At 41.8% G+C, this 23,320-nt stretch overlaps 1 protein-coding gene across 1 annotated transcript in view; it reads left to right on the top strand.

Annotated features, from left to right (window-relative positions):
* Nucleotides 1–23,320, top strand: part of Appl1 (adaptor protein, phosphotyrosine interacting with PH domain and leucine zipper 1) — a 52,079-nt gene that overhangs the window by 16,052 nt on the left and 12,707 nt on the right. Inside the window, exons 5-14 of the mRNA XM_004661307.2 lie at nucleotides 1,460–1,547; nucleotides 3,068–3,109; nucleotides 4,353–4,411; nucleotides 6,102–6,248; nucleotides 7,859–7,941; nucleotides 10,374–10,532; nucleotides 12,066–12,254; nucleotides 14,179–14,221; nucleotides 16,646–16,702; nucleotides 23,214–23,305. Coding sequence (XP_004661364.1) covers nucleotides 1,460–1,547; nucleotides 3,068–3,109; nucleotides 4,353–4,411; nucleotides 6,102–6,248; nucleotides 7,859–7,941; nucleotides 10,374–10,532; nucleotides 12,066–12,254; nucleotides 14,179–14,221; nucleotides 16,646–16,702; nucleotides 23,214–23,305 — 959 coding nt within the window. The remainder of the gene's footprint in view (nucleotides 1–1,459; nucleotides 1,548–3,067; nucleotides 3,110–4,352; nucleotides 4,412–6,101; nucleotides 6,249–7,858; nucleotides 7,942–10,373; nucleotides 10,533–12,065; nucleotides 12,255–14,178; nucleotides 14,222–16,645; nucleotides 16,703–23,213; nucleotides 23,306–23,320) is intronic.

Below are 23,320 nucleotides of genomic sequence, written 5' to 3'. Positions count from 1 at the left end.
CATTTTTCTGCAAATTTCATAACTTCATTTTTCTTTACCGCTGAGTAGAACTCCATTGTATAAATGTGCCACATCTTCATTATCCACTCATCTGTTGAGGGACATCTAGGCTGGTTCCATTTCCCAGCTATTCTAAATTGAGCAGCAATAAACATGGTTGAGCACGTACTTCTAAGGAAATGAGATGAGTCCTTTGGATATATGCCTAGGAGTGCTATAGCTGGGTCATATGGTAGATCAATCTCTAGCTGTTTTAGGAACCTCCACACTGTTTTCCACAATGGCTGGACCAGATTGCATTCCCACCAGCAGTGCAGAAGGGTTCCTTTTTTTCCACATCCCCGCCAACATTTATGATCATTTGTTTTCATGATGGTGGCCAATTTGACAGGAGTGAGATGGAATCTCAATGTAGTTTTAATCTGCATTTCCCTGATGACTAGTGACGTAGAACATTTTTTTAGATGCTTATATGCCATCTTTCTATTATTTTAACTTGTATTTTCCTGATAGTTAACAGCATTGTGCATTTTTTGTGTGGTTATCTGCCATTTATATATCTTTGGGGATGCGTCTGTTCAGATCCTTTGCTAGCTTTTATTTGCTTTTGTAATTATTGGGTTGGAAGAGTTATTCATTCATTCATTCATTCATTCATTCATTCACTCGAGAGAGGCAGATCTGGGGTGAATATGGGTGTGACAGGGCCTCCTGCCACACTGTAAATGAACTCCAGGTGCATGCACTGCTTTGGGCATCTGATTTTATGTGGGTCTTGGGGAATCAAACCTGGGCTTCAGGCTTTGTAAGCAATGCCTTTAACCATTGAACCATCCAGTTCTTTATTCTAGATGGAAGCTTCTTCTTAGACAAAATGTTTTTTCTCATTCCCTGGGTTAGCTATCCTTTCTTGATAGAGCCTCAGATGCACAGAAGTCTTTAATTTTGATGGCATCCATCTTTACTTTATTTATCTAATTTTGTTTTGTTTTTTTGTTTTTGTTTGTTTGTTTGTTTTGGTTTTTTCAAGGTAGTGTCTCACTCTGGTCCAGGCTGACCTGGAATTAACTCTGTAGTCTCAGGGTGGCCTTGAACTCACGGCGATCCTCCTACCTCTGCCTCCCGAGTGCTGGGATTAAAGGCGTGAGCCACCACGCCCAGCTTGTACTTTATTTTGTTCCTGGTGTTTTTGGTGTCATATCTAGGAAATCATTGTTAAATACTGCATCATCTCAAGTTTTCTCTGAAAAGTTTTAATTGAAATTTTCTACTGTATACTGTTTCTATATCGCATACTTTTTGATGTTTCCTTATGTAAAGTATATCAAAGCCTTGTGTTTTTTTTTTTTACTCATGTCTGATTAATTGTGTAACATTGGTAGATGTCTGTGTACAGACAATTGCTAGTTATAAATATTATGTGTTAGTTATTTGGCCTTTTTGGTCTTTCTTTTACTAGCTTAGCTCTTGTCATGCGGTACTTTCAACTCAGCTTGCTGATGCCATGATGTTCCCCATTACCCAGTTTAAAGAAAGAGACCTGAAAGGTATTGAAGTCAAGCGTCTGTTTACTTTGCTCCACTGTCAGACCAGTGCTTGTAGAATGCTTGCTTTCTCCACATCTGCACCAGTTCTGACTGCAGCTTGTGCCACTATTGTTAAATCAGCCACTGAACACTTAAGGAATCTCCCGGTCGGTGCTGAACTAGATCTTGACAAACAGTAATGATTGCATATATCCCTTCCATCAAGAAACCCTAGAGATGGGTGAACACACTCTGAGAAGGTGCTGTGGGGGCTCAAGAGAGGTGGTCAAAAAGTCAAAGATGTGACACGAGCCTAGAACAATGATGAGGAACTTGCTGGACGAAGGCCACTTCTATCAGGGAGAATATAATACACAGAGGTATGGGCTGTGGAGAACTCAGCTGGTTTGGAGAATCTAAGAAATTCAGCGTGACTGCAGTGTAGATGCATTGGGACACGGCAGGAGATGAATGCAGACATAGAGTAGCTGCGGCTAGAGCTCCGTAATGATGTTGGAGTTTATGAGCAAAGAGAAATTAGTAGAGCCTTGATAGGGAGTGAAGAGGCTCAGTCCTTTTGTTCTGGGAGGGTGGGGGAGGACAAATTTGTTATCTAAGAGATTGTGCCCAAGGCCTGAGATAGGAGGGTGATGTAGTGTGGAAGTTTGTATGGGCCAGAGTGATGACAGGTAGAAGCATTGGCACATCTAACAACCTTTGTAGTTAGTGGACTTAGTAATTCGTAGAAATTTTCGCCCACTTAGGATTAGTAAGTGATAAAAGTGAGCATTTTGGCTCTTAGGAAGTCATAGAAATTTATTTCTGAAATATGTAGACAGAAAAAAATGGATAGTAAAGTGTTTCTATGTGGAACAGACAGATATCTTAGAGGTGGTGCTAATAATTGAGATGATCCTCAAGAATGATCATTTCCCAGGTCAAGAAGCAAGTACTCTCTCCTCCCAACCTGAGGAGACGGAACGGCATCATCTGATTGATAAAATGTGCTTTCCTACTCACCATCATATCAAAACACAAGTCAGATTCCGAGGGTGGAGATGCAGTTTAGTTCGCAGAGTGCTAGCCTAGAATTCATGAAGCCCTGGGTTTGACCCTCAATGTGGGGCCTGATGGCACACACCTCCTAATCCCAGCACTTAGGAAGTAGAGACAGGAGGATCAGGAGTTCAACTTCATCCTTGGCCACATAGTGAGTTCAAGGCCAGTTTAGAATACATGGGACCTTGTTTAAAAAAAGTTAGATTATAATATTAAGTCAGAATGTTTGCATATTTGAGTGTTTACATTAGATTTTAGCATTTGTTTATATCATATTACTCATTGTGGCAAGTAGATTTTCTAGTAGTGTGTTGCTAATGATTGTAAATGTCTCATAGACTAGTTCAAACAGTTCATTTTCACCTTGACTATAGCATTTTAAACTGTCATTGAGTTTTAATTATGACTTAAGTGGTACTAATTGCTTGATATAAATATACTTTAAGATATGCTAAACTGAAGATATTCTTGAACTTTTTCAGAAATACTGACATTAAAAGAAGTGTTTCAGATTGCTAGCAATGGTAAGCCCTGAATATGTTACTGACTTCTTTTACTGCTAAACTTATCATTTGTATATCATGGCTGAGTTTTATAATAAGTGTAAAAAAAGAACCTAAGCCAGGCGTGGTCCCATCACTGAGGATGCTAAAGTAGAGAGTTCAAGGCCAGACTAGGGCTACAGAGTAAGTTCCAGGTCTGCCTGAGCTCGAGTGAGATCCTGCCTCGAAAAAACCAAAGAAAATTAAAATAAATAAGTTAATAAATTAATACATTTTTGGTGGGGTTCTGTGATAAACAACAATTTTGAAAATTTTAAAACTAAGCCTGGCATGGTGGTGCATGCTTTTAATCTCAGCATTCAGGAGACAGAAGTAGGAGGATCGCCATGAGTTTGAGGCCACCCTGAGACTACATAGTGGCTTCTAGATTAGCATGGTCTAGAGTAGAGACCCTACCTCAAAAAAAAAAAAAAAAAAAAAAAAAAAAAGAAAAGAAAAGAAAAGAGAGAAAAGAAAAGAAAAAAATTAAAAATAACCTAATCAAAAGATTAAGTGAGCTGGGTGTGGTGGCCCATACTTTTAATCTCAGCACTCAGGAGGCAGAGCTAGGAGGATTACTGTGAGTTTGAGACAAGATTAAGTGAACATTATTTAAATTAATGGTGTGACTTGAATACACCTTTAAATCAAAAAAATAAATTAAAAAGATTTAATGGTAGTCACATCAGTCTTAAAATTTACTATCTTCATAATGCCTAAAGAAGTTGTGTAGTCTTCTACCTTATTTTCTAAATTTCTTAATATTCCAATTTTCTTTTCTCTTTTCTTTCCCTCTACTCCCTTCCTCTTTCTGTGCTGGTGTTTGATCCAAGGACCCTCTGCATGCTAGGCAGGCACTCTATATGCTCAGCCCTTCCAGGTTTTCTTTAATGAGCATTTTCTATTTGTGTGCTAAAAATAATTTTTTTTTTTTAATTGAGATAGGGTCTTGCTGTAGCCCAGGCTGACCTGGAATTCACTATGTAGTCTCCAGGTGGCCTCGAACTCACAGTGACCCTCCTACCTTTGCCTCCCAAGTGTTGAGATTAAAGGCCTGCACTACCATGCCTGGCCTGCCTACAATTAAAATATAGTAATCACATGGCTGGGAATGTTTACCTTGCCCTATGACAAGTGCTGAAGTCTTGTCTATGAAAACATTTAAACCATCTGTAAGTCTGCAAAGATCTGAGGTTCCATTGTTAATACTCACCTCTGTTTCCAGATCATGATACTGCAATTAACAGATACAGCCGATTGTCCAAGAAAAGAGAAAATGACAAGGTAACAGTCACTGGCTATTTCCCTAGATGGTTTAGTTTTCCCTGTTTAAAAACAGACCAACAGTTCATTACATATATATTGCTGTAAGACTATTCTTCCTTGCTTGCTGTTATAAACTTTTATGAGAAGGGATCTAGTGGAGGAGAAATTTGGAAGAGGGACCAGGAGAGGTAGGAAATAATACAAAAGATCAAATTTGTCAGGAAGAAATTGTCCTCCATTTTGTACAATTCTAGTACATGTATACACACATTGCACACTGAAACACACATTAAAAAATACTTCTGTTTACTTGGAAGCAGAGAGACAGAGAGAGAAAAGAGACAGAGAGAATGAGCATACCAGAGCCTTTAGCCCCTGCAAAGAAACTCCAGATGTATGCACCACTTTGTGCATCTGGCTTTATGTGGGTAATGGGGAACTGAAATTGGGTCATAAGGCTTTGCATGCAAAGCACCTTCACCACTGAGCCATCTGTCCAACCCCAGAAGTACATTAAAAAAAAAAAAAAAGTTTTATTTATTTATTTGAGAGAGCCAGAGAGGGAAAGAAGCAAAGAGAGAGAGAGAGAGGGAGGGAGAGAATGGATGCACCAGGGCCTCCAGCCACTGAAAATGAACTCCATATGCATGTTCTACCTTGTGCATCTGGCTTATATGGGTCCTGGGGAATCAAACCAAGGTCCTTCGGCTTTGCAAGCAAGCGCCCTAACTGCTAAGCCATTTCTTCAGCCCCAGAAGCACATTTTAAACACATATACACACACATTACACACAGAAGCACATTTTGTACATTTCTAGTATGTATACAGACACATTACACACAGAAACACTTTTTGTACATTTCTAGTACATATACACACACATTGCACACAGAAGCAGGTTTTACACATCTCTAGTACATATACACACACATTACTCCCAGAAGCACAGGAGGAGCCCATCTGGAGATGTTTCTTCTGGCCTTTGGGAGAGTGAGGGTCAGGAAGAGAGAAGTTTGCCTTCACTGAGTCACTGCTTATTGGGAGATCCTTGTACTTGCTTAGGTGTTCCAAGGAGAAGACAGACGAGCCTAATGCAGGTTCAGTAATAAATGTTCCATAAAAACTTGTCCTGTGAGTCCAAGAACTTAGGTGCTCACATGTGTTTCAAACATGCACGAAGGAAGGCAACAAGGAGAAAAGAGAACCAGGAGGGAGGGGAGAACATACAGTGTGAGCTATAGAATAGCAACCAGTTGTCTGTGTGCTATGCAGTAGACTTTCTTTTTTTTTTTTTTTTTTTTTTTTTTGGTTTTCCAAGGTAGGGTCTCACTCTGTCTTAGGCTGATCTGGATTTAACTATGTAGTCTCAGGGTGGCCTCGAACTCACAGCGATCCCCCTATCTCTGCCTCCCGAGTGCTGGGATTGAAGGCGTGCGACACTATTCCAGGCTTGCAGTAGACTTTCTCAGGTTTAGTGTCAGTATTTACTTTTGTAGTTCTATGTAATTAAGCAGTTTCATAAGTCATGTGGCTGGTAAATGGGAAAATAAGCCTAGCCAGTATGTTAAAGGATTTCTACTAGATAAGAAAGCGGGATTGTAATATGTGATTACTAGTGATATACTGTTCTTTTCTTGGTAGACTTCCCCACAGCTTCTGCTGGAGATAACTTGAAATAAATAGCATTTTTAATCTTTTCACTTAAAGGTCAAGTATGAAGTCACAGAAGATGTCTACACTTCCAGGAAGAAACAACACCAGACCATGATGCACTATTTTTGTGCATTAAACACTCTTCAGTATAAGAAGAAAATAGCATTGTTAGAGCCTCTCCTTGGATACATGCAAGCTCAGGTAAGTGACGTCCTGAGTTTTGATTGTAACATCCTAAAAACCTTACGTTAAGTTTAGTGCTTGCATTATCTGTAAGGATATCACAAACTCTTACTATATAATTTTTGTATGCTGTTTAAAAAGCAATTTTTAGGGCTGGAGAGATGGCTTAGCGGTTAAGCGCTTGCCTGTGAAGCCTAAGGACCCCGGTTCGAGGCTCGGTTCCCCAGGTCCCACGTTAGCCAGATGCACAAGGGGGCGCACGCGTCTGGAGTTCGTTGGCAGTGGCTGGAAGCCCTGGCGCGCCCATTCTCTCTCTCCCTATCTGCCTCTTTCTCTCGCTGTCTGTTACTCTCAAATAAGTAAATAAAAATAAATGAAAAAAAAATTAAAAAAAAAAAAAAAGAATACCTATAAAAAAAAAAAGCAATTTTTAAAGAAATAGTTTATTTTATATATATACATACACACACACACACATATATGTATATTTATTTGAGAGAGAGAGAGAAAGTGGTAAAAGAGAGAGAGAGAGAGAGGGAGGGAGAAAGAGAATGTGTGCACTAGGACTTTCAGCCTCTGCAAACGAACTTCAGATGCGTGTGCCTCCTTGTGCATCTGGGTTACATGGGTCCTGGGTCCTTTAGCTTTGCAGGCAAGCACCTTAATGGCTAAGCCATTCCTCCAGCCCTAGAAAGCAATTTTCAAAAATGCCATCTGTGTTCTGTTTTCATTCATTTATTTATTTCAAGGTAGATTCTCGCTCTCTAGCCCAGGCTGACCTGGAATTCACTATGTAGTCTCAGGATGGCCTCGAACTGACAGCAATCCACCTTCCTCTGCCTCCCGAGTGCTGAGATTAAAGACTTGCACCATCATGCTTGGCCTGTGTCCTATGTTAAGGAAGTTAAAGAAAATGGTTTTCTTTACAAATGAAGATCTCACATGTTTTAGAGTAAACGAAATCACTTACATTGTACTCAGACTTTCCCTACTGTAGCTGGGGATGGAGTAGAAAGCTAAGTGAATTTCAGAGTAATGCCTGTTGCTGGAGCTACCATTCATTCTTGCTTCATAACAAGTCTGCAAAAGAATGAATGAATTTGCATTTGTCCCACAGTCCTTGCACACTTCCTAAATCAGAAGTAATAAATGAATTCTCAAATGTCCCTGAAGTACACATCAGAAAACAGACTAGAAGATTGAGTTTTGGGTACTATGAGGTATCAGTTGCTTGAAAATCAATAAGTGAAAGACACTTGAATATTCATTCAGATATGAGTAATTTTAAGGCGGATGCAGTGTCTGGGGCAAGAGCAATGTGAGCTTGAGGCCAGCCTGGGCTACATCACAAGACCTTGTCTCAACAATAGCATCAATAAAACCCCCAGAGTATTTAAAAACATGTATAGCAATAACAAAATAAACCCCAAATGTATAAAAGGATGTATAGTTGAATTCTGGTTTCTTCAATGGCTTTGTGCCCAGTAGATGTTGTAAATTGCAGAGGAATGACCCATTGTAGTTTTACTTAACCACATATCTGGGAAATCACTGATACGATTTACTTGAAATCTTTTTATGTGTATGTTTGTGTTCTGTTGTTCATTCCTCTGTGTACCACCCCCCAGATAAGCTTCTTCAAGATGGGTTCTGAAAACCTGAATGGACAACTCGAAGATTTTTTAACCAATATTGGAACAAGTGTACAGAAGTAAGTCTTTTTCCATAAAATGAAAATGTAAATAACTAAAAGCAGTAAATTTTTTGCATGTATGTAGTATCCTTTGCATGCATGTATGTGTTTTATGCATGTATGTATGAATGCCTGTGGAAGGCGGAGGTTAACAAAAGGTGTTTTCCATACTTTGGTTTCTCTCCAGACCGAATAAATCTTTCGTCTTTTACTTAAAAAAAAAAAGTGTTGATTACTTTTCACTTTATTTATTTATTTTTTAAATGTTTTTTTTGTTTACTTGTTTAAAAAATTATTTATTTGGGGGATGGAGAGAAAACTCAGTGGTTTAAGGCATTTGCTGGCAAAGCCAAAGGACCCAGATTTGATTCCCCAGTACCCATGTAACGCCAGCTACACAAGGTAGCACATGTGTTTGGAGTTTGTTTGCAGTGGCTGGAGGCCCTGGTATGCCCATTCTGGCACCCCATCTGCCTCTGTCTCTCAAATAAATAGATATTTTAAAAATTATTAATTAATTAAATTTTTTTTTGGTGAGTTTGTATGGGCACACCATGATCTCTTGCCATTGCAGATGAACTCCAGATACTTCTGCCACTTTGTGTGTGTGGCTTTACATGGGCACTGGGGACTCGTAACAGGGATCATCAGGTTTGCAAGCAAGCATCTTAAACTTTTTTTTCACCCCCAAGTTATGGTCTCCTCTAGCCCAGGCAAACTTGGAACTCAGCCTAGCCTTGAACTCATAGTGATCCTCCTATCTCTGTCTCCTGAATGCTGGGATTAAAGACATTTGCCACATCACACCTGGCTATTTATTTTTAAGTATTTTTATTTATGTATTTGCAAGCAGAGAGAGAATGGGCACACCAGGGCCTCCTGTCAGTACATGTGAACTCCAGACGCATGCACCACTTTGTATCATCTGGCTTTATGTGGAAACTGGGGAGTTGTACCTAGGCTGCCAGGCTTTGCAAGCAAGTGCCTTTAACCACTGGGCCATCTCTCTAGCCCTATCTTCAACTGTTGAGCCATCCTCCCAGCCCCACCTTATTTACTAAGACAAAGTCCCTCAGTTGAACCCAGAGCTCACTGATAGGGCTGGTCTAGCCAGCTAGCTTGCCCAGGGGATTCTCCTGCCCCCACCATCCCTGCCTCCCAAATGCTGAGATTACAGGGGGCCACCATGACTACGTTGCCCTGAATTTGCATGGGTGTTGAGGATCCAAATTCAGGTCTTCAGTACTTGTGTGGCATGTGTTTTACCAATTGAGCCATCTCCCCAACCCCTAAATGCCATAATTTAAATGTATTTATCACTTACTTTTCTAGTTTCCTGTCATGTGTTTCTCACATGTCTTTATGGATGCATCTTGAGTTTTTCACCATTTCCCTAGAATATGAACTCTTAATTTCCTAACAGTATCAAAGTTGATGGTAATTTTAATGATTGAAACCTAGCATTTATGTCTGAATAAAAAAGATACATAAGCTGGGCTTGGTGGTGCATGCCTGTAATCCCAGCATCGTAGGAGGACCACCCTGATACTTTATAGTAAATTCCAGGTCAGCCTGGGTTAAAGTAAGACCCTACCTAAAAAAAAAAAGGCCTGGAGAGATGGCTTAAACCATGGTTAACTGCTTGCCTGTGAAGCCTAAGGACCCTGGTTTGAGGCTTGATTCCCCAGGACCCACGTAAGCCAGATGCACAAGGGGCGCATGCATCTGGAGTTTGTTTGCAGTGGCTGAAGGCCCTAGCACACCCATTCTCTCTCTCTTTATCTGCCTCTTTCTCTGTCACTCTCAAATAAATAAAATTAAACAACAAAAAAGAGATACATAATAGCAATTACCAATAATTGAAATTGTGTTTAAAATCTAAATTGTGGGGCCTGCTTGGAAGATTATTAAATAAATTTCTTTTTCCAAGTCATAAGGCTTAGTGAGAGAAAGCAGTTCTAGTCAGGTGTAAGAATCTAAGGAGTAATATAGTCGTCAGTACACAGCTTGGAGAAAGAAGGAAAAATACTTTTCCTTTTTTTTTTTTTTTTTTTTTTTTAATCTTTTGTGATGCTGGAAATGAGCTCCGGGCTTCACAGATACTAGACAAATACTCTACCAAAGAGTAGTTTGAAAATTCTTCCACAGTTAGGCATGCAGTATAGCTTCATTAGTTTTCAAATTTGGTATTGTTTCCACAATGCTGTCTTAACTATCTTTACTATTTTTTATTTTTTGTTTGTTTTTGTTTGTTTTTTTGAGGTAGGATCTCACTGTATCACAGGCTGACCTGGAATTCATAATGCAATCTCAGGGTGGCCTTGAACGCCAGGCTACTATTGTTTCTTTAAGAAAATATGTAAAATAATATAAAAACATGGGCCTTGTGATTGGTAAGGAATCCTGTGTTGCTTGTAACTGGTAGTAAATAATCTGTTCTCTCTTATTAGTGTTCGCAGGGAAATGGACAGTGATGTAGAGACCATGCAACAGACAATAGAAGACTTGGAAGTAGCCAGTGACCCTTTATACGTGCCTGACCCCGACCCCTCCAGATTTCCTGTTAATCGAAATTTAACCCGAAAGGCTGGATACCTAAATGCTAGGAAGTAAGAAAACTGTTCTTTTCAAGTCATATATCTTACAATACCAAATAAATATAGTATGTGGTTAATATTGTCTGCCAGATTGTTTTGGTTTTACTAAAAGTTGAACCTTTTTAGTGGTGTTAGTATTCATGTGAGCTTGCTCATAGAGGAGAGTCACAAATACTTCTCAAATTCTACCTTTATATCTATTGAATGATTTAAAATTATAAAAGAAGTGAAACCAATTTGAGGTTAAATAAACTGATCATATATTAATGCTATTAAGTATCATTTAATCATGTTTTAGAATATATGTAACTAGAACATCAAGTCAAATTTGAGTTCTCATATGAAGATAGGCCAGGCTGTTTTTGGTTTTTCTTCTTTTTTTTTTTTAATTTTTTTGGTTTATTTTTATTTATTTATTTGAGAGTGACAGACAGAGAAAGAGGCAGAGAGAGAGAGAATGGGCGTGCCAGGGCTTCCAGCCACTGCAGACAAATTCCAGATGTGTACACCCCCTTGTACATCTGACTAATGTGGGTCCTGGCGAATCGAGCCTCGAACCAGGCTCCTTAGGCTTCACAGGCAAGCGTTTAACCGCTAAGCCATCTCTCCAGCCCTGTTTTTGGTTTTTCAAGGTAGGGTTTTACTCCATCTCAGGCTGACCTGGAACTTACTCTGTAGTCCCAGGCTGGCATTGAACTCACCAGGCTGGTTTTTTTGTTGTTTGTTTGTTTGTTTTTGTTTTTTCTTGATACTACCGGGAATGGAATCTAGGCTTTTCACTGTTCCCAGCAGGCATTCTACCACTAAGATACTTGATAAGATAATGAAATTAGTGCTTCCATTTCCAACTTACTCTCTTGGAATCTTGAACTTGTATTTTTTGTTTGTTTGTTTTTTGTTTTTTGAGTTTTTGAGGTAGGGTCTCACTCTAGCTCAGGCTGACCTAGAATTCACTATGTAGCTTCAGGGTGGCCTCAAACTCGTGGTAATCCTCCTACCTCTGCCTCCTGAGTGCTGGGATTAAAGATATGCACCACCATGCCTGGCTGTATTTTTTTTTAAATGGCATATTTTCTTAAATAAATAAATTGTTTATTTATTTATTTGAGAGCCACACTCCAGACACATGTGCCACCTTGTGCATCTGGTTTACATGGGTACTGGGGAATCAAACCTGGGTCCTTAGGCTTCATAGGCAAGTGCCTTAACTGCTAAGCCATCTCTTCAGCCCATTGAACTTTTATTTTATTAAATAGCAGTAGCTTAATAATTTCTAGCTTCAGTTGGGAGATAGCATATACTCACACAAGTGAGTTTGCATTCATAGAATTAATTATATTAGAAATTGAAAAGTTGGCATATATATATATATATATATATATATATATATATATATAGTATATATATATATATATATATATATATACTATATATATATAGTTACTTTGATGCCTATTTTGCAACCTGGTTCACTGTAATGTGTTTTATCTTGTGTCTGGCTAATGATAAGGGTTATTCAAATGTCAATGTACTCTTTTCATTTAGTAAAACAGGCTTGGTATCGTCTACCTGGGACAGGCAGTTTTACTTCACGCAGGGCGGGAACTTAATGAGTCAGGCCCGTGGAGATGTGGCAGGAGGCCTGGCCATGGACATAGACAACTGCTCAGTGATGGCCGTGGACTGTGAAGACAGGAGATACTGTTTTCAGATCACTTCTTTTGATGGAAAAAAGTTCGTATTTTTTTCTACTCTCAATAACTTCTTTTTCTACTAAATGTTAAACTGAAATACTAGATAGTTCCTTTTTGTCCAGACATGTTACAGACATTAAGACTTACTATATATTAAGGTAATCTGTGTTTTAATCCTTAATGAGTTGAAATTTTTTATTGACAATTTTTATACATGTATATAAATTATCTTGATAATTCCTTCCCATTGCCTTCTCTTGTCCCTCCTCTGCACTCCTCTTCTGCTGAACCCTTCTTCCCATAAGTTGAATTTTTTTCTGGCTTAGTGAAATGATTTTGTATTTTGAGGTTGTCAAAACAACAGACCTGTGATTTTATGCAAGACACTGGTCACTGAAAGTCTGCCTAGTACTGGGAAGGCAGCATGAGTCAATAAAGACTCAACTCTGGGGTTGTCACGTTCAGACTCTGGCTCCCTTATTTACTCTGTGGTCTTAGTCAGTCTCTCTAATTTCCATTTTTATGCATGTCACATGTAGTGAAAGGGGGCCCTAATTTCTACTTTGTTAATTACTATAGGGAACAGAAATCTAACTTGTAATGTATAGGAGCTCACAACAGTATTACTTCTAAATGTTAATCAGCTACTTCTGGTTGGTTAATTTGTTTTTGTTATTTAAATATTTATTTATTTGAGAGAGAGAAAGAGGCAGATAAGAGAGAGGGGGAGAGAGTGAGGGCCTCTAGCCACTACAAATGAACTCCAAAAGCATGTCCCACCTTTTGCATCTCTGGCTTTACATGAGTACTGGGGAGTTGAACCTGGGTTCTTTGGCTTTGCAGGCTAGCACCTTAAGTGCTAGGCTATCTCTCCAGCCCAGGTATTTTGTTTATTGTTGTTTATCATGCCCTTAAAGAAATTATCTTACCCTTACATTATATGAGAACCTATAGAGTAGAACAGTTTGTTGAAAAGCATAAATATAAAAACAGTTGTGGGAAAAGATCCCTATAAATTTGGGCTGGAGAGATGGCTTAGCAGTTAAGCGCTTGCCTGTGAAGCCTAAGGACCCCGATTCGAGGCTCGGTTCCCCAGGTCCCAGGTTAGCCAGATGCACAAGGGGGTGCACGCGTCTGGAGTTCGTTTGCAGTGGCTGGAAGCGCTGGCGCGCCCATTCTCTCTCTCTCCCTCCATCTGTCTTTCTCTCTATGTCTGTCACTCTCAAATAAATAAATAAAAAAAATGAACAACAAAGATCCCTATAAATTTTATCCTGAGTGCTAGCATAATAGGCATGAGCCTTCACACCTGGCTGCCTTTGAACTTTCTTAATATTCAGAGTAACCTCTGTGTTCCTTCAAAGTCATTTTCCTTCTGAATTTGCATATTAAGATACTGCATATATAAATAAACTCAACTCTTATCTCTTAAAAACTGAGAGTACAGTGTATTTTCTTATCCAACTGATTACTTTTTTATTCCATCTTAAACATACAGTGAGTAATAGCACTGTGTGTTGATTAGAAGTCCCTGTGTTCAGTTAGCAAAATCACCTAATTGTTAGTTACCAGCTGCATTTAGTTTTCTATTTTTAGTTTTTCATTCCTGATGTGATATAAAATTAGAAAAGCTTAATTTCTCTTTTAAATTTACCATGTCTATTAATCATTTCTATGTTGGGGTTTTTATTTACTCCTGCTTAAGGAGAAACAATCAGTAGTGGATTTTCCAAGCCGGATCACTGATGGGACAAGTGCCAGAAGGCTGACTTGCACCGTCTTACCGTCAGTCTTCTGAGGTCTAGCACCAGCTCCAGTGTGGTGCGTCTTCATGTAGACAGCCCCTCAGAACCGCCGCACCTCAGAGTCTGACACTGTTAGTGTGCTTTCCCTAAAGACTGTCCCTTGTATTCTTCTCTTCAATTTTAACTTGAGGCTAAAACTTTTTCTCTCTTTTCCCTTAGGTCTTCAATTTTACAAGCAGAGAGTAAGAAGGACCATGAAGAGGTAAAAGTTTTCATCTAGTTAGTTTTGTCAGCAACATTTAAAAATACTTTTCCGAGGCTAGAGGAATGGCTTAGCGGTTAAGGCTCTTGCCTGCAAAGCCTAACCACCTGAGTTCAATTCCCCAGTGCCCACTTAATGCCATTTGCACAAAGTTGTGCATGTGTCTGGAAGTTTGTTTGCAGCAGTTAGAGTACCTGGCCCATCCCTTCTCTGTCTTTCTGTCAGGCCTGGTGGTTCACGCCTTTAATCCTTGTTCTCTGGAGGTTGAGGTAGGAGGATTGCTGGGAGTTCAAGGCCATGTTAAGACTACATAGTGAATTCCAGGTCAGCCTGGGCTAGAGGAAGGCCTTACCTCAAAATAAATAAATAAATAAAACAAAATACTTTCCTTGGGGGTGGCTTGGAGAAGATGGTTCAGTGGATCAAACACTTGCTATGCAAGCGTGAGTACCTAACTTCCCATCTTAGAACCCACATACAGCCAGTGGCTGTTGCATGAGCATTTATAATCCCAGTATGCATATGGCTAGAAGAAAGGTGGAGACAGGAGAATTATCCCCTGGAAGCTTGCAGGCCAGCTAGCATGGTCAATGTAGAGGTGAACAAGAGACCCTGCATTAAATATGGTGGAAGGCAGACCAACACTTGAAGATGTCCTCTGACCTCCACATGTGCACTGTGGCACCAATGTGCATGTAGTCACCCATGTGAACATGTGCATGAACACGTGTGTACACACACCAAAAGAAAAAAAAACTTTATGAGGACAAAACATACTATGTTTTCATTATAGGAATTTTGGAAAAATCATCATTAAAAATCTTTTTTAAAGTGTTTTGTAGCCAGGTGTGGTAGCACCCACCTTTAACCCTAGCACTGGAAGGCTGAAGTAGGAGGATTGCTGTGAGTTTGAGGCTACCCTGAGACTACAATGAATTCCAGGTCAGCCTGGGCTAGAGTGAGACCCTACCTCAAAAAACCAACCAAACAAACAAACAAAACCCAGTGTTTTGTTTTTGAGGAACATTTTTAGTTTCTTGAAGAATGTTATTGTGGAAGGACCTTTGACATTGTGCCTCTGCTGTCTTAAAGGCTTCATTCAGCAGTGACCTTGTGAGTATTGTTTTTTTGGCAGGCTGCTAGGGTCACGAGATAGTTTAATTACTATCTCTGTCACTAACCCTTGGGGACACAACTGCTGCAATGAGAGCACAGTGGCAGCAGGTTTGGCACACAGAAACTACCACAGCCAAAACCCTTGGGGAAATGAAAGACAAGAAAACAAAACTTTGGGAGCCCCTGTTTTGCCTTTATAAGCCTTTTCATTTTGTCTCCAGTTTTACTCTTAGTATACCAGGTATGGAAGGTAAGGTACAAACGAGAAGGAATACTTTAACAACTGTGGTTTCAGAATTATTCTTCTATGAAAACATACAGTTGCTTGACTTTGAGTCTTTTTAGCTAGTATTATAATTATGTTGATAAAACATCTACCTTTATTATCCTGGAGAAGGTAACAGGTATTTTTACTCTCCTCATGGTTGACCACACTGAATATTACTAGTTAGTTTAGCAATGCCACTAGGCACTGGAATCCTTGAGAGTAAGCAGATGTGGAGCTGAGTGTTCTCTGTGTTGAAAGAAGGGAGGTGTGTAAAGTACATTGGCTATTAAAATATTTACCCCTTAACTTTTTCACATAGGTATTCTGGTACCTGAATTTATACAGTCATATTTGATAGGGATTAAGGAGGTAATATAAAAAGATAAATATAGGCTGGGCGTGGTGGCGCACACCTTTAATCCCAGCATTGGGAGGCAGAGGTAGGAAGATTGCAGTGCGTTTGAGGCCAGCCTGAGACTACATGATTTCCAGGTCAGCCTGAGCTACAGCGAGACTCTACTTAAAAAAAAAAAAAAAAATATATATATATATATACACACACACACATACATACATACATACATACATACATACATACATACATATATAGACATCTCATTTAACGTTCACTTTTTTTCCCCCCTTTTGTAAGTAAACTCAGGATATGAAAATAATTAAATCTGCTGGCAGACCTCTTGTATAGCAACATATTTTCTTGTTTGTTGCATTTTGTCTGTGGAGCTGGTTTTGGCCCAGGGCCTCACACATTAAGTATGTACTTTACCACTGAGCCACACTCCAGTCCCAAAGTGTTTTACACCAGGGCCTCTTGCCATTGCAAATGAACTCCAGATGCATGCACCACTTTGTGCATCTGGCTTTATTGAGGAATTACACCTAGGTTGTTAGGCTTTGCAGGCAAGCACCTTAATCACTAAGCAATCTCTCCAGTCCTAATATTAAGATGAATATTGAATAATCACCCTTTGAAGAGCTTTGTTGAAAAATTATTAATCATATTTTTCTTTTTTTTCTTTCAGTGGATTTGTACCATAAACAACATATCTAAGCAAATATACTTAAGTGAAAATCCAGAGGTAATATTTTTTATTTTTTGTTACCAAGATCTAGAATCAAGGAGGTCTAAGGCTTACATGGTTTTTATTAATTGAGTGATGCTTTCTCAGGTTTTATAATAATATGATTTTTTTTCTTCATCTCTTTTTTTGTTTTGTTTATTTTTATTTACTTATTTGAGAGCGACAGAGAGAGAGAGTGAGAGAGAGAGAGAGAATGGGCATGCCAGGGCCTCCAGCCACTGCAAACAAACTCCAGATGTGTGTGCCCCCTTGTGCATCTGGGGAACCAGGGTCCTTAGGCTTTACAGGCAAGCGCTTAACCTGTAAGCCATCTCTCCAGCCCAGTAATATGATTTTGATTGGGTAGCTGTAATGTATTGTGTATGAGGGTCTGATGGTCCCAGAACAATAACTTCCTTGAGAATGTAGTAAAATCATTTAGTCACCAAGTATGAACTGGGTGATGATAATTTAGCTTTGTGTTGATGGTGGAGTAGGTAATAAAGAAAAATTAGCTAGGGCTTCTTCTGTGCAGGAAGGAGTGGGACTCTGAGGCAAAACTAAAGCTGAGGGGCACTAAGGTGCCAGTCATAGGCTTACGCTTGGAGAATATTAAGATCACTATGGGCTATAATATTAGAGAGCATTCTGTGAAAGATGTGTTCATGTTGTAAAGAACAGCTAAGAATAAAAGCAAAACACGCAGCTGGAGAAATGGCTTAGTGGTTACAGCACCTGCCAATGAAGCCTAAGGCCCCACGCTCGTCTCTTCAAATCCCACGCAAGCCAGATGCACCAGGTGACGCAAGTGCACAAGGTCACACATGTGCAAAGGTGTCACACAGATCTAGTTTGATTACAGTGGCTGGAGGCCCTGGCCCACCAGTTCTCTCTGTCACTCACACTCTCCCTCTCTCACATTAAAAAAAAAAAAAAATCAAAACACAAATATAGAAATGGCACTTTTATGAGGCTAGTGATGCAATTAAAGGCTCCTGATAAAGAATAATGGAAATACAAGTGTACATGATGATCACTGGGAATTTCATTAAAATGCTTGTTAAACCAGGCATGTTGGCACACGCCTTTAATCCCAGTACTTGGGAGGCCAAGGTAGGATTGCCATGAGTTTGAGGCCAGCCTGAGACTTCATACTGAATTCTAGGTAACCTGGGCTAGAACAAGACCCTACATTGAAACAACAACAAAAAGATGCTTGTTAAGACTTGGTTTCACTAGGGTAACATAGCAGGAACTCCCAGTTGGCTTTTAAATCTTCGCCCCCCCCCCAATATTATTTATTTATTTATTTGAGATGGAGAAAGAGGCAGAGAGAGAGAGAGAGAGAGAGAGAGAGAATGGATGCTCTAGGGCCTCCAGCCACTGCAAACAAACTCCAGACATGTGCGCCCCCCCCCCCCACCACATGCATCTGTTTTACATGGGTCCTGGAGAATCAGGATCTTCTGGCTTTGCAGGCAAATGCCTTAACTGCTAAGCCATCTCTTCAGGCCATGTTTTTAAAATCTTTTTAAAAAATATATTTTAGTTATTTATTTATTTGAGAGAGAGAGAAAGAGAATGGGCACACCAAGGACTCCAGCCATAGCAAACAAACTCCAGACACAGGGGCCCACATTTGCATCTGGCTTACATGGGTTCTGGAAAATCAAACCGGGATGTTTTGGCTTTGCAGCCAAATGCCTTAATAACTAAGCCATCTCTGCAGCCCTTAAAATCTTTTTATGTGTCTGTGTGTAGGGTGCAGGTTCATGTATGCTACAGCATATATGTGGAGGTCAGAAGACCTCCTGGAATGTCAGTCTCAGGCCTTGTCATCTACCTTGCCTGAGGGTCACTTACTACTTACTACATTTCATTAGGCTACCTGGCCCACCAGCCTCTGGAGATTCTCCTTTCCTAATCACAGTAGGCACACTGGGATTACACATGACCCTGTCTCCAGTACAATAGATACACTGTGATTAAAAATGACCCTGTATCCATCACAGTAGGCACACAGGGATTACGCCTGCTCCCGTCATCATCACAGTAGACACACTGGGGTTACACCTGCTCCCGTCTTCATCACAGTAGACACACTGGGGTTACACCTGCTCCCGGCTTCATCACCGTAGGCACACTGGGATAGCACATGCTCCCGTCTTCATCACCGTAGGCACACTGGGATAGCACATGCTCCCGTCTTCATCACCGTAGGCACACTGGGATAGCACATGCTCCCGTCTTCATCACCGTAGGCACACTGGGATTGCACATGCTCCCGTCTTCATCACCGTAGGCACACTGGGATTGCACATGCTCCCGTCTTCATCACCGTAGGCACACTGGGATTGCACATGCTCCCGTCTTCATCACCGTAGGCACACTGGGATTACACATGCTCCCGTCTTCATCACCGTAGGCACACTGGGATTGCACATGCTCCCGTCTTCATCACCGTATGCACACTGGGATTGCACATGCTCCCGTCTTCATCACCGTAGGCACACTGGGATTGCACATGCTCCCGTCTTCATCACCGTAGGCACACTGGGATAGCACATGCTCCCTTCTTCATCACGGTAGGCACACTGGGATTGCACATGCTCCCGTCTTCATCACCGTAGGCACACTGGGATTACACATGCTCCCGTCTTCATCACCGTAGGCACACTGTGATAGCACATGCTCCTGTCTTCATCACCGTAGGCACACTGGGATAGCACATGCTCCCGTCTTCATCTCCGTAGGCATACTGGGATAGCACATGCTCCCGTCTTCATCACCGTAGGCACACTGGGATTACACATGCTCCCGTCTTCATCACCGTAGGCACACTGGGATTGCACATGCTCCCGTCTTCATCTCCGTAGGCACACTGGGATTGCACATGCTCCCGTCTTCATCTCCGTAGGCACACTGGGATTACACATGCTCCCGTCTTCATCACCGTAGGCACACTGGGATTACACATGCTCCCGTCTTCATCACCGTAGGCACACTGGGATTGCACATGCTCCCGTCTTCATCTCCGTAGGCACACTGGGATAGCACATGCTCCCGTCTTCATCACCGTAGGCACACTGGGATTACACATGCTCCCGTCTTCATCACCGTAGGCATACTGGGATTGCACATGTTCCCGTCTTCATCACCGTAGACACACTGGGATTGCACATGCTCCCGTCTTCATCACCGTAGGCACACTGGGATTACACATGCTCCCGTCTTCATCACCGTAGGCACACTGGGATAGCACATGCTCCCGTCTTCATCACCATAGGCACACTGGGATTACACATGCTCCCGTCTTCATCACCGTAGACACACTGGGATTGCACATGTTCCCGTCTTCATCACCGTAGGCACACTGGGATTGCACATGCTCCCGTCTTCATCACCGTAGGCACACTGGGATTGCACATGCTCCCGTCTTCATCACCGTAGACACACTGGGATTGCACATGCTCCCGTCTTCATCACCGTAGGCACACTGGGATTACACATGCTCCCGTCTTCATCACTGTAGGCACACTGGGATTACACATGCTCCCGTCTTCATCACCGTAGACACACTGGGATTGCACATGCTCCCGTCTTCATCACCGTAGGCACACTGGGATTACACATGCTCCCGTCTTCATCACTGTAGGCACACTGGGATGGCACATGCTCCTGTCTTCATCACGGTAGACACACTGGGATTACAGATGCTCCCGTCTTCATCACCGTAGGCACACTGGGATTACACATGCTCCCGTCTTCATCACCATAGGCACACTGGGATAGCACATGCTCCCGTCTTCATCACCGTAGGCACACTGGGATTGCACATGCTCCCGTCTTCATCACCGTAGGCACACTGGGATTGCACATGCTCCCGTCTTCATCACCGTAGGCACACTGGGATTGCACATGCTCCCGTCTTCATCACGGTAGGCACACTGGGATTACACATGCTCCCGTCTTCATCACCGTAGGCACACTGGGATTGCACATGCTCCCGTCTTCATCACCGTAGGCACACTGGGATTGCACATGCTCCCGTCTTCATCACCATAGGCACACTGGGATTGCACATGCTCCCGTCTTCATCACGGTAGGCACACTGGGATTGCACATGCTCCCGTCTTCATCACCATAGGCACACTGGGATTGCACATGCTCCCGTCTTCATCACGGTAGGCACACTGGGATTACACATGCTCCCGTCTTCATCACCGTAGGCACACTGGGATTGCACATGCTCCCGTCTTCATCACCGTAGGCACACTGGGATTGCACATGCTCCCGTCTTCATCACCGTAGGCACACTGGGATTGCACATGCTCCCGTCTTCATCACCATAGGCACACTGGGATTGCACATGCTCCCGTCTTCATCACGGTAGGCACACTGGGATTGCACATGCTCCCGTCTTCATCACCGTAGGCACACTGGGATTGCACATGCTCCCGTCTTCATCACGGTAGGCACACTGGGATTACACATGCTCCCGTCTTCATCACCGTAGGCACACTGGGATAGCACATGCTCCCGTCTTCATCACGGTAGACACACTGGGATTGCACATGCTCCCGTCTTCATCACCGTAGGCACACTGGGATTGCACATGCTCCTGTCTTCATCACGTTAGGCACACTGGGATTGCACATGCTCCCGTCTTCATCTCCGTAGGCACACTGGGATAGCACATGCTCCCGTCTTCATCACCGTAGGCACACTGGGATAGCACATGCTCCCGTCTTCATCACCATAGACACACTGGGATAGCACATGCTCCCGTCTTCATCACCGTAGGCACACTGGGATTGCACATGCTCCCGTCTTCATCACGGTAGACACACTGGGATTGCACATGCTCCCGTCTTCATCACCGTAGACACACTGGGATTACACATGCTCCCGTCTTCATCACCGTAGGCACACTGGGATTGCACATGCTCCCGTCTTCATCACCGTAGGCACACTGGGATTGCACATGCTCCCGTCTTCATCACCGTAGGCACACTGGGATTGCACATGCTCCCTCTTCATCACCGTAGGCACACTGGGATTGCACATGCTAAATTATCTCTCCCCCCTCAAATGATTCTTTTGTGTAGCAAAAATACTAAACCTCGTGAGCCCTTCCTACAGAACCATAGGTGTAACCCTCGCATCCAAGCATATCCCAGGGATATCCAGGCTCACAGGAATTGAGTGTGTCCATGCTGCAGAGCAGTTGGGAAAGGATCGGATCTAGTACTAGGACAGGTGTCTAAACTGCCTATCTTTTTGGACCTGCCTTGCTTCCCAGTAATAGGCATTTGATTTTGGTTGAGGAAGGATTTCTACTGGGAACCTAACCCTTCTGTAGTTTAGCTAATATTGACATAAAAGTAGATTAAATTAGTTAGTTACTGAATGAGTAAAAGATATAGGAGGGCCAGAGTGATGGCTCATTGGTTAAGGTGCTTGCCTGCAAAGCCTAATCATTCTCGTTTGATTCTCTAGTACCCATATGCAGACATACACACAAGGTGACACACGCACTGGAGTGCGTCTGCAGTGGCTGGAGGCCTGGCATGCCCATTCGTTCTCTCTTCTCTCTCTCTCTTCCCCGTTCCTTCTCCCCTCTTTCTGCCTCTCTCTGCTTGCAAATAAATAAGTAAAATACTACATAACAAAATAAATATGAAAGATACAGGAGGCAAGTATGATAAAGAGTGGGTTTCCAATCCCCAAGAAGACAAGAATTCAGAAAAGAATTTTGGCTCTATCAAAATGGTTTTGAGGTGCCAGCCAGGATACTTATAATAACAGTAGAAGCTAATAAATACGAAGATACTTCAGAGTGTATTGTATCCTGTAATGTTATTTCATATTTAAAACTTTTTAAAAACTTTTTTGTTTATTTTTATTTATTTATTTGAGAGCGACAGAGGGAGAAAGAGGGAGAGAGAGAGAAAGAATGGGTGTGCCGGGGCCTCCAGCCACTGCAGACAAACTCCAGGCACATACACCCCCTTACGCATCTGGCTAACGTGGGTCCTGGGGAATCAAACCTCGAACTGGGTCCTTAGGCTTCACAGGCAAGAGCCTAATGGCTATGCCATCTCTCCAGCCCATGTTATTTCATATTTAATGAGCAGGTACCATTCTGAATTTCTGTTTTCAGATTAACCTAATAGCCAGGCACTAGGTGATAGCAATACAAACCTTAATCCAAAGTAACTGGTAGTTAAAAGTGGTTTAAAATAATGTCTTATCATGTGTATCAGTAGAAAACGATCAGATTTCCTCCCGTAAGCTATTGAAAGCAGGGGGAAAGTTAAATCTATAATGTTGTGAAATTCACATCCTTAGTAGTAAGGTATGAGACTGTGGAAGTGCTTTAGTAGCTCCATTTTATATCTAAGCATAGCCCAAAAGCGTGATGACAAGTTGGGGGGGTCCATATTCAAACTTGGGTTTCCTACATTAGTAATACTAGTCTCTGTCTCTCTCTCTCTCTCTTTTTTTTTTTCCTTTTAAATCAAAACAGGAAACTGCTGCTCGGGTAAATCAGTCAGCCTTGGAAGCTGTCACTCCTTCTCCTTCTTTCCAGCAGAGACATGAGAGCCTGCGGCCAGCAGGGTGAGTTAGTCGAGC

The sequence above is a fragment of the Jaculus jaculus genome, chromosome 16 (genome assembly GCF_020740685.1).
Source record: "Jaculus jaculus isolate mJacJac1 chromosome 16, mJacJac1.mat.Y.cur, whole genome shotgun sequence".
Taxonomy (NCBI): domain Eukaryota; kingdom Metazoa; phylum Chordata; class Mammalia; order Rodentia; family Dipodidae; genus Jaculus; species Jaculus jaculus.
Note: the sequence above shows the minus strand (reverse complement) of the source record. Positions and strands in the feature narration are given on the sequence as shown.